The sequence below is a fragment of the Salvelinus namaycush genome, chromosome 16 (genome assembly GCF_016432855.1).
Source record: "Salvelinus namaycush isolate Seneca chromosome 16, SaNama_1.0, whole genome shotgun sequence".
Classification (NCBI taxonomy): domain Eukaryota; kingdom Metazoa; phylum Chordata; class Actinopteri; order Salmoniformes; family Salmonidae; genus Salvelinus; species Salvelinus namaycush.
Window position 1 is genome coordinate 33,178,779 of NC_052322.1, and position 17,012 is coordinate 33,195,790.

The window sequence follows — 17,012 nt, forward strand, 5'->3', positions numbered from 1 at the left end:
CATACCACAGATTCTCAATTGGATCGAGGTCTGGGCTTTGACTAGGCCATTCCAAGACATTTAAATGTTTCCACTTAAACCACTCAGGTGTTGCTTTAGCAGTATGCTTAGGGTCATTGTCCTGCTGGAAGGTGAACCTCCGTCCCAGTCTCAAATCTCTGGAAGACTGAAACAGGTTTCCCTCAAGAATTTCCCTGTATTTAAGAGCCATCATCATTCCTTCAATTCTGACCAGTTTTCCAGTCCCTGCCGATGAAAAACATCCCCACAGCATGATGCCGCCACCACCATGCTTCACTGTGGGGATGGTGTCCTCGGGGTGATGAGAGGTGTTGGGTTCGCGCCAGACATAGTGTCTGTTTAGCAAAATGTTTGTCTCATCTGACCAGATTACCATCTTCCATATGTTTGGGGAGTCTCCCACATGCCTTTTGGCGAACACCAAACGTGTTTGCTTATTTTTTTCTTTAAGCAATGGCTTTTTTCTGGCCACTCTTGCATAAAGCCCAGCTCTGTGGAGTGTATGGCTTAAAGTGGTCCTATGGACAGATACTCCAATCTCCACTGTGGAGCTTTGCAGCTCCATCAGGGTTATCTTTGGTCTCTTTGTTGCCTCTCTGATTAATGCCCTCCTTGCCTGGTCCGTGAGTTTTGGTGGGCGGCCATCTCTTGGCAGGTTTGTTGTGGTGCCATATTCTTTAAAATTTTTAGTAATGGATTTAATGGTGCTCCGTGGGATGTTCAAAGTTACAGATATATTTTTTAAACCCAACCCTGATCTGTACTTCTCCACAACTTTTACCCTGACCTGTTTGTAGAGCTCCTTGGTCTTCATGGTGTCGCTTGCTCTGGGGCCTTTCAGAACCGGTGTATGTATACTGAGATTATGTGACAGATCATGTGACACTTAGATTGCACACAGGTGGACTTTATTTAACTAATTATGTGACTTCTGAAGGTAATTTGTTGCACCAGATCTTATTTAGGGGCTTCATAGCAAAGGGGGTGAATACATATGCACGCACCACTTTTCAGTTTATTTTTTAATTAATTAAGTAATATTTTTTCATTTCACTTCACCAATTTGGACTATTTTGTGTATGTCCCTTATATAAAATCCAAATAAAAATCTATTTAAATTACAGGTTGTAATGCAACAAAATAGGAAAACGCCAAGGGGATGGATACTCTTGCAAGCCACTGTATGTCCCATTTAGGTACCTGTAGTTATGTCTGACCTCTTGACAGAGCCAATTGCATGGTTTAACTCTAGAGAAACCAAACACAGAGCAGTGCCTTCCAGGCTTAGCTCGCTTAGTCACTTCCTCCTCACTTCCTGAAAGGATTAAGACGTTGTGACAAAATTATCCTCACATTCTGTCAATTAAGATACTACAGATTCTGATACTGTAGTGGTTTTCATCTATGTAATGATTGATAGCCTACCTACACAACACATACAGTACATCAATAATCATCTGAGTTTTAAGACAACACATACATAATCAAAATGTGGAACCAAAATGTAACATATCAGATCGGACTTCTCTGAAGGTACTAGTGTGTGACACCTGTGCTAGTGCCAGGGCTGGCCTGAGCACTCTAAGGGAGTGAGTTCGTTGGAGGAACACAGATAGTTAGCTCCAGTGCCTCTAATCATGCACACTTCCCTCCATGTAAGGCAGCCAGAGGAGAGTGTGCACTAGCCAGAGGAGAGGGTGCACTAGCCTGTTCATGTCTGGAGCTGAGAATGTCCATTAACACTCCCCCTCAGGTGACGACCACCTGAGAAATCAAAGACAACCGTGTCTACAACAACCCCTCTCCCAACCCCTCTCCCACTCACACATCCCCTCCTCACAAACCACAGATTGTATTTGTATTTATTATGGATCCCCATTAGCTGCTGCCAGATAATCTTCCTGGGGTCCAGCAAAAATTAAGGCAGTTATACATTTTAAAAACATTACAATTCGTTCAAAACAGAATTCACAACATATAAAGTGTGCCCTCAGGCCTCTATTCTACTACCACTTATTGTGATAGTGACCGTATACCAATTACAAGCTCAATCTGGACTAGTACATAGAAAAGTCTGCAGTGTCACAATACTTCTGTTCAGCGTGACTATCTGCATTTACTTCATCCAATTTAACCAGGAAAGATTTCTCTACACTTGGGAGGTAGGCCTAAGTTTGGGAAAGAATCACATTTGATTTTGGTAATCACATTTCTGCTTATCTTCATGTTACAACAAGGATGCTGAGGTGGCATCTGATTAGTGTAAGGAATGTGTATAAGGTTACATTATATAAGGCTAAAGATTCCATCAGGTTTATTCCAAACTAATGGAATTTCAGACTCTCAGGAACAATTTGATGCTTCCTTATTTGATTATGAAAGTGTCACGCCCTGACCGTAGAGAGCTTTTTATGTCTCTATTTTGGTTTGGTCAGGGTGTGATTTGGGTGGGCATTCTACGTTCATTTTCTATGTTTTGTATTTCTTTGTGGTTTGGCCGGTGTGGTTCTCAATCAGGGACAGCTGTCTATCGTTGTCTCTGATTGAGAACCATACTTAGGTAGCTTTTTCCCACATGGTTTTTGTGGGTAGTTGTTTTCTGTTTTGTGTCTGCACCAAACAGAACTGTTTCGTGTTGTTCTATTTTTGGTTATTTTGTCTCAGTGTTCAGTTTTAATAAAGAAAGCTTAAACACTTACCACGCTGCGCTTTGGTCCACACCTTCTTCAACAGACGACCGTTACAGAAAGCTTCTTAATTCATCCTTCGACAGGCTCTACATTTCTTAATGTTGGTTAGATAGAAGGAAAATATATTTATCTGTGTGTAAACACTATCAAGGCCTCCGATGAACCACAAAGGTCAAAACACTGCTGGCCTTCTAACATGTTGTCATTGTCATCGGCTCTAACCTCAATCCTATAACTTTCTCTTGTCCCTCTCCCTTTGTGTAGGAGACTTCAGAACTTCCTGTGACTGTCCTTAGGAGATTTTAACTTCCCCTCTCTGGGATGCATGATTCACTGAGCCCCTGAAACACAACACAAGCCAATCTAGAGCAGCAGATAAAGTTAATTAGGGAAGGGGACCATCGATCAAGGCCAGTGCACTCATAAGTACGTGTGGGATGGCACCTCAATGGCAGGAAGTGCTTGGACTTGACTCTAGTGAACGCGGAGGGGAGAGCCACTCAATACACCCATAAAGTGTACTGTAGGGTTGGTCAGTATAGCTAAAGCTGCTGACCACTTTTTGTCTTGGGCTGAACCATATGAGTTGAGAAAGAATGTCATCACGATAGCAGCCTACAGTCATCATGTACAGTAAGCACATAACTGTTTATGTCTGTTGATATTTGTCAGTAGGATTTCTTCTGTATACTACAACAGGTGCATACTAGTTACATACTACACTGAACAAAAATATAAACGCAACATGCAACAATTTCAAAGATTTTACTGAGTTACAGTTCATATAAGGAAATCAGTCAATTGAAATAAATTCATTAGGCCCTAATCTATGGATTTCACATGACTGGGAATACAGATATGCATCTGTTGGTCACAGATACCTTAAAAAATGGTAGGGGAGTGGATAAAAAAAAACAGTCAGTATCTGGTGTGACCACCATTTGCCTCATGCAGCGCGACACATCTCCTTCACATAGAGTTGATCAGGCTGTTGATTGTGGCCTGTGGAATGTTGTCCCACTCCTCTTCAACAGCTGTGCGAAGTTGTTGGATATTGGCGGGAACTGGAACACGGAGTCGTACACGGTGATCCAGAGCATCCCAAAAATGTTCAATGGGTGACATGTCTGGTGAGTATGCAGGTCATTGAAGAACTGGGACATTTTCAGCTTCCAGGACTTCTGTACAGATGCTTGCGACATTGAGCCGTGAATTATCATGCTGAAACATGAGGTGATGGGGGCAGATGAATGGCACGACACTGGACCCCAGAATCTCGTCATGGTATCTCTGTGCATTCAAATTGCCATCGATAAAATGCAGTTGTGTTCATTGTCCGTAGCTTATGCCTGCCCTACCATAACTCCACCGCCACCATGGGGCACTTTGTTCACAATGATGACATTAGCAAACCGCTCGCCCACACAGTTGGCGATACAGTTGAAACCGGCGTGCCAGTGGCCAACTTGTCCAGCGTGCCTGTGGCCATAGAAGGTGAGCATTTGCCCACTGAAGTCGGTCACAACGCCGAACTACAGTCAGGTCAAGACCCTGGTGAAGGCGACGAGCATGCAGATGAGCTTCCCTGAGACGGTTTCTGCAGAAAATGTTTGGTTGTGCAAAACAACTGTTTCATCAGCTGTCAGGGTGGCTGGTCTCAAACAATCCTGCAGGTGAAGAAGACAGATTTGGAGGTCCTGGGCTGGTCTGCAGTGGGCCAGTTGGACGTACTTCCAAATTCTCTAAAATGACGTTGGAGGCGGTTTATGTTAGAGAAATTAACATTTAACTATCTGGCAACAGCTCTGGTGGACATTCCTGCAGTAAGCATGCCAATTGCACTCTTCCTCAAAACTTGAGACATCTGTGGCATGGTTGTGTGGCCATTTATTGTCCCCAGCACAAGGTGCACCTGTGTAATGATCATGCTTCTTGATATGCCCCAACTGTCAGTTGGATGAATTGTCTTGGCAAAGGAGAAATGCTCACTTTCTGTAATCACATTTTAGAGAAATAAGCGTTTTGTGCATATGGAAAATGACTGGGATCTTTTATTTCAGCTCATGATACCTGGGACCAACATTAACATGCTGTGTTTATATTTTAGTACAGTGTACATACTGTACAGCTCAGTATCTGTGGAAGACATGGGTTAGCTTTGAAGCATGTGTGCTGTAATTGCTATCACATTTGCTCTCAGAGCCAAGCGAAGAGCTCTAGACTAAAATTAGACAAGGGAGAGTGGAAAACAAAATGTAATTTAGATTATTTTGTTGAAATGACCTTTGGAAACATAACTCATTCTAGTGAGCAGATAACTGGCAAACGTTTCTGTTTGGATGTGCAATATACATTAATACAGTTGTCAAGGAGCCACTCACACCCTTTCCGTGTTTACAATGGTAAGGTCCTCAGAGCCCAGAGCTAGAGGAGCAGATGACCTGAACTCAAACTGAAGCAAATAAAAAAGAGGTATCTTATCTTCTTTTATCGACACCATTTCAAAAAGTTATATTCTGAGATTCTAATAATATTAGTCCCACATTCTGTAGAATTGATGTGAATTCTACACTCTTTCTGACCTTACCACCTGCATCGTGGTATTTACACAGCAGTTGTTTGTGCCATGGTCATATAAAACCACAGAATGAATTTGGGTTCTGTGAAAACCTACCACTGTACCAGGTAGTGTATATGGGTAGAAGTTTGTCAACAGACACTTGAAGAGATTGAACGAGATCTTAACCACAACAAATGTGTAACACATTGTACGAATTGGATTAGTAACAAACCATATGATTGTGAAAAAAATAAACAATCGGGACCCGTTTTGGCTCAAAACCCAAGCCTTTATGACACATCTTTTACATTGCCATTGTGAGTTGTATTGAATTCCAGCCATGCAGCAATGGCGTAGAACTAAATCATGAGTGTAGAGCACACTATATCCTGTAGATGGAGATGTTACTCTTTCAACAAGTGCTACAATATCAGAGTTGGGGTAAAAAAAACATTCACTCATACTGTAATGAATTATTCATAGAAATCTGGAAACACTGGACAGCTACTTTAAAATCCTCTGCTTCATACAGTGATTCATTATATTAATATACATAAGATAATATGTTTTTGTTACAGGTATTTCACACTATGATAACAGCCCTGGTTCTGATTAGTCATCATAAAGCATGTGTGTTCTTTATATTTCATATTGTCGGTAAGCTACTGTAAATAAAGACCTCTCTCACGGTGGTGATCTCACTAGGGAGGTGTGAAAAGGTATGTAAATAAGCATGTATATTAACAGTATAACATGTTCTGACATGGTGCTAACATTGGAACCACTTCTGGATTCACTTGTACTGTGTGAACATAGACAGGAGTAGCACTAATTTAAAGTCAATTCAATTGAATACTTTTCTTAAGTTGGATTGTAAACATGCCTTGTATTTCATTTGAATCTGTTCATCGACTATAGCTACTGTTATAGGTCATACAGTAGACACGGAACATCAAACAGTTTGTGTAGTTTTCATTTTTACTAAAAATTATTTGCAGCTTATGAAAATAGCGGAACAAAATATGATACATCCAGTCATATCTAATGTGTCTGAATAATACATACAGTAAGTACAAATACATGTCATAATATACTGTGATATTAAATTAGCATAGTGGTACAACATTCTTCAAGAGGATAGAAAGGAACAGCAGCTTAAGGGAGATAGAAAAGAGAGAATTTGGATTGAGGCCCTGACACAACCTGTCTTAGTGGGTTAAAGACAGCCACACGCTAACACCAGGGATCTCCAACCCTGTTCCTGGAGAGCTACCATCCTGTAAGTTTTCGTTCCAACCTGAAGCTAGCACACCTGATTGTAATAATTAGCTGGTTGATAAGCTGAATCGGGTTAACTGGGGTTAGAGAGCCCTTCTCTACACTGGAAAAACTAGTGTTACGTCTAGCCCACTGACCTAAGATTTCAACTTGAATCAACTTGATAAACTAATGTCACTCATATTATGTTTTGTCAACTCATTTCGAACTACTAGTTGACCGATTGTAAGGCAGCCAGGTAACTTAACTTCTTAAGTTGAATCGTTTTTTTGTTAACTGTGCAAAACGACTTTTTGATATCATCAGTGTGGTATAAAACTGGGCATCTCGTCTACTAGACGGTCAGTATGGTAGGAAACAAATGCAGGGCTGTGCTGAAGACTAGCTGTCCATTGAGGGGTAGGGCTAGGGGGATAGAAGGGGAGGTGCTGTCCATTGAGGGGTAGAGCTAGGGGGATAGAAGGGGATGGGCTGTCTATTGAGGGGTAGGGCTAGGGGGATAGAAGGGGAGGTGCTGTCCATTGAGGGGTAGAGTAAGGGGGATAGAAGGGGATGGGCTGTCCATTGAGGGGTAGGGTTAGGGGGATAGGCTGTCCATTGAGGGGTAGGGCTAGGGGGATAGGCTGTCCATTGAGGGGTAGGGTAAGGGGGATAGAAGGGGATGGGCTGTCCATTGAGGGGTAGGGTAAGGGGGATAGAAGGGGATGGGCTGTCCATTGAGGGGTAGAGCTAGGGGGATAGAAGGGGAGGTGCTGTCCATTGAGGGGTAGAGTAAGGGGGATAGAAGGGGATGGGCTGTCTATTGAGGGGTAGGGCTAGGGGGATAGAAGGGGAGGTGCTGTCCATTGAGGGGTAGAGCTAGGGGGATAGAAGGGGATGGGCTGTCCATTGAGGGGTAGAGTAAGGGGGATAGAAGGGGATGGGCTGTCTATTGAGGGGTAGAGCTAGGGGGATAGAAGGGGATGGGCTGTCTATTGAGGGGTAGAGTAAGGGGGATAGAAGGGGATGGGCTGTCTATTGAGGGGTAGAGCTAGGGGGATAGAAGGGGAGGTGCTGTCCATTGAGGGGTAGAGTAAGGGGGATAGAAGGGGATGGGCTGTCTATTGAGGGGTAGGGCTAGGGGGATAGAAGGGGATGGGCTGTCCATTGAGGGGGTGGGACAAGGGTGGAAGTAGGGTGAGGCTGGGGGCCAGTCTGTTAGAGTGAGTTGGCCGTGATGAAGACATAGATCCGGGCCAGGAACGTAGTGAAGGTGCCCTGTCTCCAAAGCTTCATCTCCACATCAATCAGAAAGTCCCGTGGCTCACGCACCTGCCTGTGCATGTACACCGCGCCCGTGTAGGCGTTCAGCTTCCGCGTGCTAAAGTAGTTCTCCAAGTTGCCCTGGGTGATGCTGATGATGACGTTGTCCCCGGAGTAGGCGGGGGAGGGGCCGATGCGGAAGATCTGGGCAGGGATGACGATGTTGGTTTGGAAGCTCAGGTGGTAGTAGGTGATCCTGAGAGGAGAGTTCTGACAGTCCAGCAAGTTGGGGCAGCTCTGTCGTTCACAGCGCCTAGAGGACCAGCCAATGAGAGAGTCAGAATTTCAAAACTATATTAATCAGAATGAAAATAATGAAAAAGACAGACTCACAGAATGAGAACAGTCAAAACATGAGCCAGATAGTCAGTCAGTCAGTCAGTCAGTCAGTCAGTCAGTCAGTCAGTCAGTCAGTCAGTCAGTCATGGAATCAACACATCATAAATAATAACAGTCAAATGGGCAGAATCATAGAGGCAAAACTTGACTGTTTTTCCAGGTCATTTCAGAATAAGATAGAAGAGAAATAAAGCCAATCGCAGACAGCTCTTCTGAATCCTGGCTGATCTATCATGGCCTCTGTGTCCACTGTGGCCTTTCTGTTTCACAGCTTTGATCTGATTACCCAGCCTGACACATTCCTCTCAAGGGAAACATTGTTCCTTCCTGCGTACACTCCACTAGTTGGAGAAAAACCTCTAAAGAACTTTGAACTTTGAGAAAATCAAGAGAGCACAGTTTTCCAGCCTCAGAGGGCAACATGAAAATACCTCTGAAAATGTCCATTCAGTGTTGTTTGAACTTTTCCAACAACACAAAAGATTACAATTCTTCAATTCAACTGTAGTTCCTCTCTTTTCCAAGGAGTCCTGGGATATCGGATTAGTAGAGATACAGTCACTTACATGTCAGAGGATTTGCGGTAGTTCTGTGGACAATTGAAGGACAGACAGCGAAAGCCTCCCTGGATGTTGTAGCAGGTCTCAACCAAGGAACAGTTATGGGCCCCGATGGTACACTCGTCTATGTCTGTAACCCAAACCATAGTCAGCTCAGAGGTAATGTGTGTGTGTGTGTGTGCGTGTGCGTGTGCGTGTGCGTGTGCGTGTGCGTGTGCGTGTGTGTGTGTGTGTGTGTGTGTGCGTGTGTGTGTAATGTGTGTATCAGTGTCTCCTCACCTCTGCAGGAGCGTCCGTTGGGAGACATGGTGTAACCGTACTCGGGACAAGCACACTGGTAGCTCCCTGGGACGTTGACACACTTAAAGGAACACAGGTGGCCAATGCTCTGGACACACTCATCAATGTCTTCACAGGTGTGTCCATCCTCCCTTAGGTAGGAGCCCTGCCTGCAGTAACACTGGTAGGAGCCATAGATGTTGGCACACTCCTGACTGCAGGGGTTGGTTAGACACTCATTCACATCTGTAAGACATTCAAAGATGGAAAAAGACTCCTAAAACAATGCCATGACATCCATGACACCACAGAATGCAACATATGTCTGTGTCTCTGTCTCTCCACCAACATCCACTATCCACTACTACTATCAGTCGAATCTTACAGTCCTCTAGAGGTGTGACGGGGGAACAAAAGCCTTCTCTGTCCTGCTGGGGGTGTTGCAGGACAGACAGACAGACAGACAGACAGACAGACAGACAGACAGACAGACAGACAGACAGACAGACAGACAGACAGACAGACAGACAGACAGACAGACAGACAGACAGACAGACAGACAGACAGACAGACAGACAGACAGACAGACAGACAGACAGACAGACAGACAGACAGACAGACAGACAGACAGACAGACAGACAGACAGACAGACAGACAGACAGACAGACAGACAGACAGACAGACAGACAGACAGACAGACAGACAGACAGACAGACAGACAGACAGACAGACAGACAGACAGACAGACAGACAGACAGACACACACACACACAGACAGACAGACAGACAGACAGACAGACAGACAGACAGACAGACAGACACACACACACACACACACACACACACACACACACACACACACACACACACACACACACACACACACACACACACACACCTTCACAGTTCTTGCCATCCCTGGATAAGCTGAACCCAGCGGTGCAGGAACACTGATAGGATCCCGGGGTGTTCTCACAGGTCTGGGCACAAAGGCGGCCAGGGTAGCGCCAACACTCATTCACATCTAAAGAGAGTGGGGGGAGAATGTGTGTGTGTGTGTGTGTGTGTGTGTGTGTGTGTGTGTGTGTGTGTGTGTGTGTGTGTGTGTGTGTGTGTGTGTGTGTGTGTGTGTGTGTGTGTGAGAGAGAGAATATGCGTGTGTGTGTGTGTGAGAGAGAGAATATGTGTGTGTGTGTGTGTGTGTGTGTGTGTGTGTGTGTGTGTGTGTGTGTGTGTGTGTGTGTGTGTGTGTGTGTGTGAGAGAGAGAGAGAGAGAGAGAGAGAGAGAGAGAGAGAGAGAGAGAGAGAGAGAGAGAGAGAGAGAGAGAGAGAGAGAGAGAGAGAGAGAGAGAGAGAGAGAGAGAGAGAGAGAGAGAGAGAGAGAGAGAGAGAGAGAGAGAGAGAGAGTGTGTACAAAACATATGCATGTATGTGTGTGCACCTCCTTAGTGTATGTGTGTGAATATGGGTTGGAAGTGGAGGGGCCAGCTACCTGCTGATAAGTCAAAACACTCCACTGGAGTTCATTATTATTAAAGTCACATACCAGTGAATCAGCACACTGTCCTCTGCAGCGGCTGGCTGGCTGACTGACTGACTGACTGCAGCCCAGAGGAGCAGGAGTTAAGACTGCAGCAGAAGCGAGCTGCCTGGGAGACTAACTGCAGCAGGAGCGAGCTGCCTGGGAGACTAACTGCAGCAGGAGCGAGCTGCCTGGGAGACTAACTGCAGCAGGAGCGAGCTGCCTGGGAGACTAACTGCAGCAGGAGCGAGCTGCCTGAGAGACGAACTGCAGCAGGAGCGAGCTGCCTGGGAGACTAACTGCAGCAGGAGAAAGCTGCAGCAGGGATGAACTGCAGCAGGATAGAGCTGCAACAGGAGACTAACTGCAGCAGGAGCGAGCTGCCTGGTAGACTAACTGCAGCAGGAGCGAGCTGCCTGGGTGACTGACTGCAGCAGGAGCGAGCTGCCTGGGTGACTGACTGCAGCAGGAGCGAGCTGCCTGGGAGACTAACTGCAGCAGGAGCGAGCTGCCTGGGAGAGTAACTGCAGCAGGAACGAGCTGCCTGGGAGACTAACTGCAGCAGGAGCGAGTTGCCTGGGAGACTAACTGCAGCAGGAGCGAGCTGCCTGGGAGACTAACTGCAGCAGGAGCGAGCTGCCTGGGAGACTAACTGCAGCAGGAGCGAGCTGCCTGGGAGACTAACTGCAGCAGGAGCGAGCTGCCTGGTAGACTAACTGCAGCAGGAACGAGCTGCCTGGGAGACTAACTGCAGCAGGAGCGAGCTGCCAGGTAGACTAACTGCAGCAGGAGCGAGCTGCCTGGGTGACTAACTGCAGCAGGAACGAGCTGCCTGGGAGAATAACTGCAGCAGGAGAGCTGCCTGGGAGACAAACTGCAGCAGGAGCGAGCTGCCTGGGAGACTAACTGCAGCAGCAGAGCTGCCTGGGAGACTAACTGCAGCAGGAGCGAGCTGCCTGGGAGACTAACTGCAGCAGGGACGAGCTGCCTGGGAGACTAACTGCAGCAGGAACGAGCTGCCTGGGAGACGAACTGCAGCAGGAGCGAGCTGCCTGGGAGACTAACTGCAGCAGGAGAGCTGCCTGGGAGACGAACTGCAGAAGGAGCGAGCTGCCTGGGAGACTAACTGCAGCAGGAGCGAGCTGCCTGGGAGACTAACTGCAGCAGGGACGAGCTGCCTGGGTGACTAACTGCAGCAGGAGCGAGGTGCATGGGAGACTAACTGCAGCAGGAGCGAGGTGCCTGGGAGACTAACTGCAGCAGGAACGAGCTGCCTGGGTGACTAACTGCAGCAGGAGCGAGCTGCCTGGGAGACTAACTGCAGCAGGAACGAGCTGCCTGGGTGACTAACTGCAGCAGGAGCGAGGTGCATGGGAGATATTTCAACTAGCCTACCAAAACCACCCAGAACTACTCTGACAGAGATTTTTATTTAAATTATAAAGTTAAAGGGAGAGCTTCTTCTCTTGAGGTCAGTAGGCCACACAGTACCTACCCACACAAGTCTTCCTGAACATGTCGTACTGGTAGCCCGTCTGGCAGTCACAGCGGTAGGAGCCGGGCAAGTTGTGGCAGATCTGTCCTTCCCCACAGCGGTGCAGAGCGCTCTGACACTCATCCACATCTGGATACAGGAAGAGCGGTAGAGAGGAAGAGAGGAAAGATACAGAGTGGGTACTGTGGCTCAATGTCAACCATCTCTATTAAAGACTTGTTGATGGTATTAACCATGGAAATGAAAACTCCACAGATCTGTATACCTCTCCTCCTCTTACCTATGCATCTGGCTCCGTCTGGGCTGGCATGGTAACCACGGCTACACATTAAGATCTTCCTCTGGCAGCTGTAGGATCCCACAGTGTTGATACAGTTAAAGCCTGGACTGCAGGGCTGGCCCACTACACCACATTCATCTATATCTGATGGATAGAGAGGACAATGGAGGGAGGAGAGAGAGCGGATGGACACAGGGTTGGAGACAGAGGGAGGGAGGTAGGGAGGTAGGAGAGAGGACGGATGGACACAGAGGGAAGAGAGAGGGTTGGAGACAGAGGGAGGGAGGGACAGTTTGAGAAGGGAAGATAGAAAAGGAAGAACAGAGGACCACGGGAGATCAGGGTGAAAGACAGGGTGAAAGCAGCCAATTAGTCACACTGTGTTACTCAGAGGCAGACATACAGTGGGGCAAAAAAGTATTTAGTCAGCCACCAATTGTGCAAGTTCTTGCACTTAAAAAGATGAGAGAGGCCTGTAATTTTCATCATAGGTACACTTCAACTATGACAGACAAAATGAGAAAAAAATACCCAGAAAATCACATTGTAGGATTTTAATGAATTTATTTGCAAATTATGGTGGAAAATAAGTATTTGGTCACCTACAAACAAGCAAGATTTCTGGCTCTCACAGACCTGTAACTTCTTCTTTAAGAGGCTCCTCTGTCCTCCACTCGTTACCTGTATTAATGGCACCTGTTTGAACTTGTTATCAGTATAAAAGACACCTGTCCACAACCTCAAACAGTCACACTCCAAACTCCACTATGGCCAAGACCAAAGAGCTGTCAAAGGACACCAGAAACAAAATTGTAGACCTGCACCAGGTTGGGAAGACTGAATCTGCAATAGGTAAGCAGCTTGGTTTGAAGAAATCAACTGTGGGAGCAATTATTAGGAAATGGAAGACATACAAGACCACTGATAATCTCCCTCGATCTGGGGCTCCACGCAAGATCTCACCCCGTGGGGTCACAAGAACGGTGAGCAAAAATCCCAGAACCACACGGGGGAACCTAGTGAATGACCTGCAGAGAGCTGGGACCAAAGTAACAAAGCCTACCATCAGTAACACACTACGCCGCCAGGGACTCAAATCCTGCAGTGCCAGACGTGTCCCCCTGCTTAAGCCAGTACATGTCCAGGCCCGTCTGAAGTTTGCTAGAGAGCATTTGGATGATCCAGAAGAAGATTGGGAGAATGTCATATGGTCAGATGAAACCAAAATATAACTTTTTGGTAAAAACTCAACTCGTCATGTTTGGAGGACAAAGAATGCTGAGTTGCATCCAAAGAACACCATACCTACTGTGAAGCATGGGGGTGGAAACATCATGCTTTGGGGCTGTTTTTCTGCAAAGGGACCAGGACGACTGATCAGTGTAAAGGAAAGAATGAATGGGGCCATGTATCGTGAGATTTTGAGTGAAAACCTCCTTCCATCAGCAAGGGCATTGAAGATGAAACGTGGCTGGGTCTTTCAGCATGACAATGATCCCAAACACACCGCCCGGGCAACGAAGAAGTGGCTTCGTAAGAAGCATTTCAAGGTCCTGGAGTGGCCTAGCCAGTCTCCAGATCTCAACCCCATAGAAAATCTTTGGAGGGAGTTGAAAGTCCATGTTGCCCAGCAACAGCCCCAAAACATCACTGCTCTAGAGGAGCTCTGCATGGAGGAATGGGCCAAAATACCAGCAACAGTGTGTGAAAACCTTGTGAAGACTTACAGAAAACATTTGACCTCTGTCATTGCCAACAAAGGGTATATAACAAAGTATTGAGATAAACTTTTGTTATTGACCAAATACTTATTTTCCACCATAGTTTGCAAATAAATTCATTAAAAATCCTACAATGTGATTTTCTGGATTTTTTTTTCTCATTTTGTCTGTCATAGTTGAAGTGTACCTATGATGAAAATCACAGGCCTCTCTCATCTTTTTAAGTTGGAGAACTTGCACAATTGGTGGCTGACTAAATACTTTTTTGCCCCACTGTACATCATACACTCCCATTCCCTGGGATCATTTTGTTGTGTGTTTCCCTCTATTTTCTCATCTTCTAACCCTGCCTTTGACTGTTTTTCAGTGGTTCAGAACTGCCTCGACATGCCCCAGTTCCTGTCCCCCAGGCTCATTCCTCAGTATCAGAATGTACTGACTGGAGGAGGGTTGGCTTTCATCCGCCCCACTGCTGCCCACTCTGCTCTGCTCCCCTCTGATCCCGCTCCTGTGTGGCATTCAACCCCTCTTTACCTGGTCTGGTCTGCTGGGTGTAGGTTTAAACCTCACTACCTGTGTGGCATTCAACCCCTCTTTACCTGGTCTGGGTATACCTTTACATTTATATTGACACAACTGCTATAGTTATGTTCATAATGTTACATTCATACTATTACTCTTGTTAACAGTGGCCCAGGTCTGCCCAGCCCAGCCCAGTTAGCCCCGACAGCCCCTCTTACCAATGCAGTTTCCATGTGTGTCCTGTGTGAAGCCCATGGAGCAGCGAGGTTTGGCATTACACCTGAACGAGCCCTCACTGTTCACACACTCAAAGCCTGGCCCACAGTTATGAGTCCCCTGAAAACACTCATCAACATCTGTAAACAGAGACAGGAATAAGCAGGATGCATATTAGAAATTAAATCTAATGTATGACAAATTATCTAAAAACATGTTTGGTTGGTGATCTATTGTCAGTTTGTAATCAATCTATTGTAATCCATTAAGTTGCTTAGAGAAGTAAAACGCATATGTTACGAGCCTGTTAGAGTGTAATGTCTACTGTAACCACTGGGTGCCACTGTGTTACTGTGGCTTTGAGACAGCAGCTAGAACACTCCTGAATTACCAGATAAATCATTTCACATAGATATATTTATACACTCTCCTTCCCCTTTAAGAAAACAATCAACAGTAAAAAGGTTAATTCTCCAACTTCAGAGAGGATCTTAGGAATGTTCCCCCCACCAATCATCCTGATTACATTAGCACAACAGCAGATACAGCTTATTATTTCTCCATGATGAATTACCTCCAATGAGCCAGCCTGTCAGACCATAGTTATGTGCATTAGTCTTCCTATTCTCTGGTGTTTGTATCTGTGACAGTAGAGAGCAGTGAGTTCCCCCAGAGCACAGCTCCTTACAGCTCTTTCCACTTGTCTACACTGGGATTCCCCTGATGTCAATCATCCTGACACATCTGCTGTTGTACACAGCCGTGTCACTGCAGAGAAATCACATCTGTCATAAACAGGGCTTAGAGAGCGAACTTCTCTCTCTCTGTGTGTGTGTGTGTGTGTGTGTGTGTGTGTGTGTGTGTGTGTGTGTGTGTGTGTGTGTGTGTGTGTGTGTGTGTGTGTGTGTGTGTGTGTGTCTTCCTCTGTGCATGTACTGCATGTCTGTGAGGCTCTACATCATACAGTATGTACCATGTTAAAGCCTCAGCTTGGCCCCTGGGAAGGGCAGGGCTTCAACTAGCACATTAAGACAATCCTGGTCTGGGCACGGCTGGAACAGGACTGAGTGAAGCTCTGACAGACCCAGACATACTGAGACAGAGGGAGAGACCGCGGTCAGGGACAGGAATAAACGTGTGAGAGATTGGCAGGGTGCTCAGTCGCAGTCAAAGCAATACTATAGGAAGGTAATTGGCTCATGACAAATCAAGGAGGGAGCTGGCTCGACAACCTCACCGAGGCGAGGGAGTTCACTCTACCCAAGCAGGGACAGCAATTATTGGATAAGAAATTGGGGAAGACAATCAACTCATGGAGTAAGCAGTGAGGAGAGAATTTGCTCTCTTTGTAAGATGTAGGAGGGGAGGGGACTTCAGTCGATGAGAGGGGAGTTTAATTGATGTGAAGTAATGGGCAGGGAATTGAAAGAGGAGTAGAAACATAACAACACAGTCTCCATCCCACACTCCAATCAGCCAACAGAAGTGGCAGCAGTTATGAGCACCGTGTTTAAATGCTCATTTGGTTGACTCACTGCTGTGCGAGCTTCATTTCCGTTGAAGCCCAGAGCAGCTGTAGTCCCTACTCTAACACCCCCACCAGAGCAGCTGTAGTCCCTACTCTAACACCCCCACCAGAGCAGCTGTAGTCCCTACTCTAACACCCCCAACAGAGCAGCTGTAGTCCCTACTCTAACACCCCCACCAGAGCAGCTGTAGTCCCTACTCAAACACCCCCACCAGAGCAGCTGTAGTCCCTACTGTAACACTCTCCATCAGAGCAGCTGTAGTCCCTACTCTAACACCCCCACCAGAGCAGCTGTAGTCCCTACTCTAACACTCACCATCAGAGCAGCTGTAGTCCCTACTCTAACACCCCCACCAGAGCAGCTGTAGTCCCTAATCTAACACCCCCACCAGAGCAGCTGTAGTCCCTACTCTAACACCCCCACCAGAGCAGCTGTAGTCCCTACTCAAACACCCCCACCAGAGCAGCTGTAGTCCCTACTGTAACACTCTCCATCAGAGCAGCTGTAGTCCCTACTCTAACACTCTCCATCAGAGCAGCTGTAGCCCCTACTCTAACACTCACCATCAGAGCAGCTGTAGCCCCTACTCTAACACCCCCACCAGAGCAGCTGTAGTCCCTACTCTAACACCCCCACCAGAGCAGCTGTAGCCCCTACTCTAACACTCACCATCAGAGCAGGTGTAGTCCCTACTCTA

The 17,012-nt window shown here is 46.5% G+C and overlaps 1 protein-coding gene across 2 annotated transcripts in view; it reads right to left on the bottom strand.

Moving 5' to 3' along the window:
* Positions 1-5,539: 5,539 nt before the first annotated feature.
* The window catches only part of LOC120061330 (fibulin-2-like), a 68,847-nt gene continuing 57,374 nt past the window's right edge, over positions 5,540-17,012 (bottom strand). For both annotated transcript variants that reach the window (XM_039011077.1, XM_039011076.1), the window contains 7 exons: positions 14,789-14,926; positions 12,328-12,471; positions 12,048-12,176; positions 9,929-10,054; positions 9,030-9,275; positions 8,757-8,880; positions 5,540-8,104 (listed from right to left, as the gene is read on the bottom strand). In XM_039011077.1, the coding sequence (XP_038867005.1) occupies positions 7,747-8,104; positions 8,757-8,880; positions 9,030-9,275; positions 9,929-10,054; positions 12,048-12,176; positions 12,328-12,471; positions 14,789-14,926 (1,265 nt within the window). In that variant the 3' untranslated portion in view covers positions 5,540-7,746. The remainder of the gene's footprint in view (positions 8,105-8,756; positions 8,881-9,029; positions 9,276-9,928; positions 10,055-12,047; positions 12,177-12,327; positions 12,472-14,788; positions 14,927-17,012) is intronic.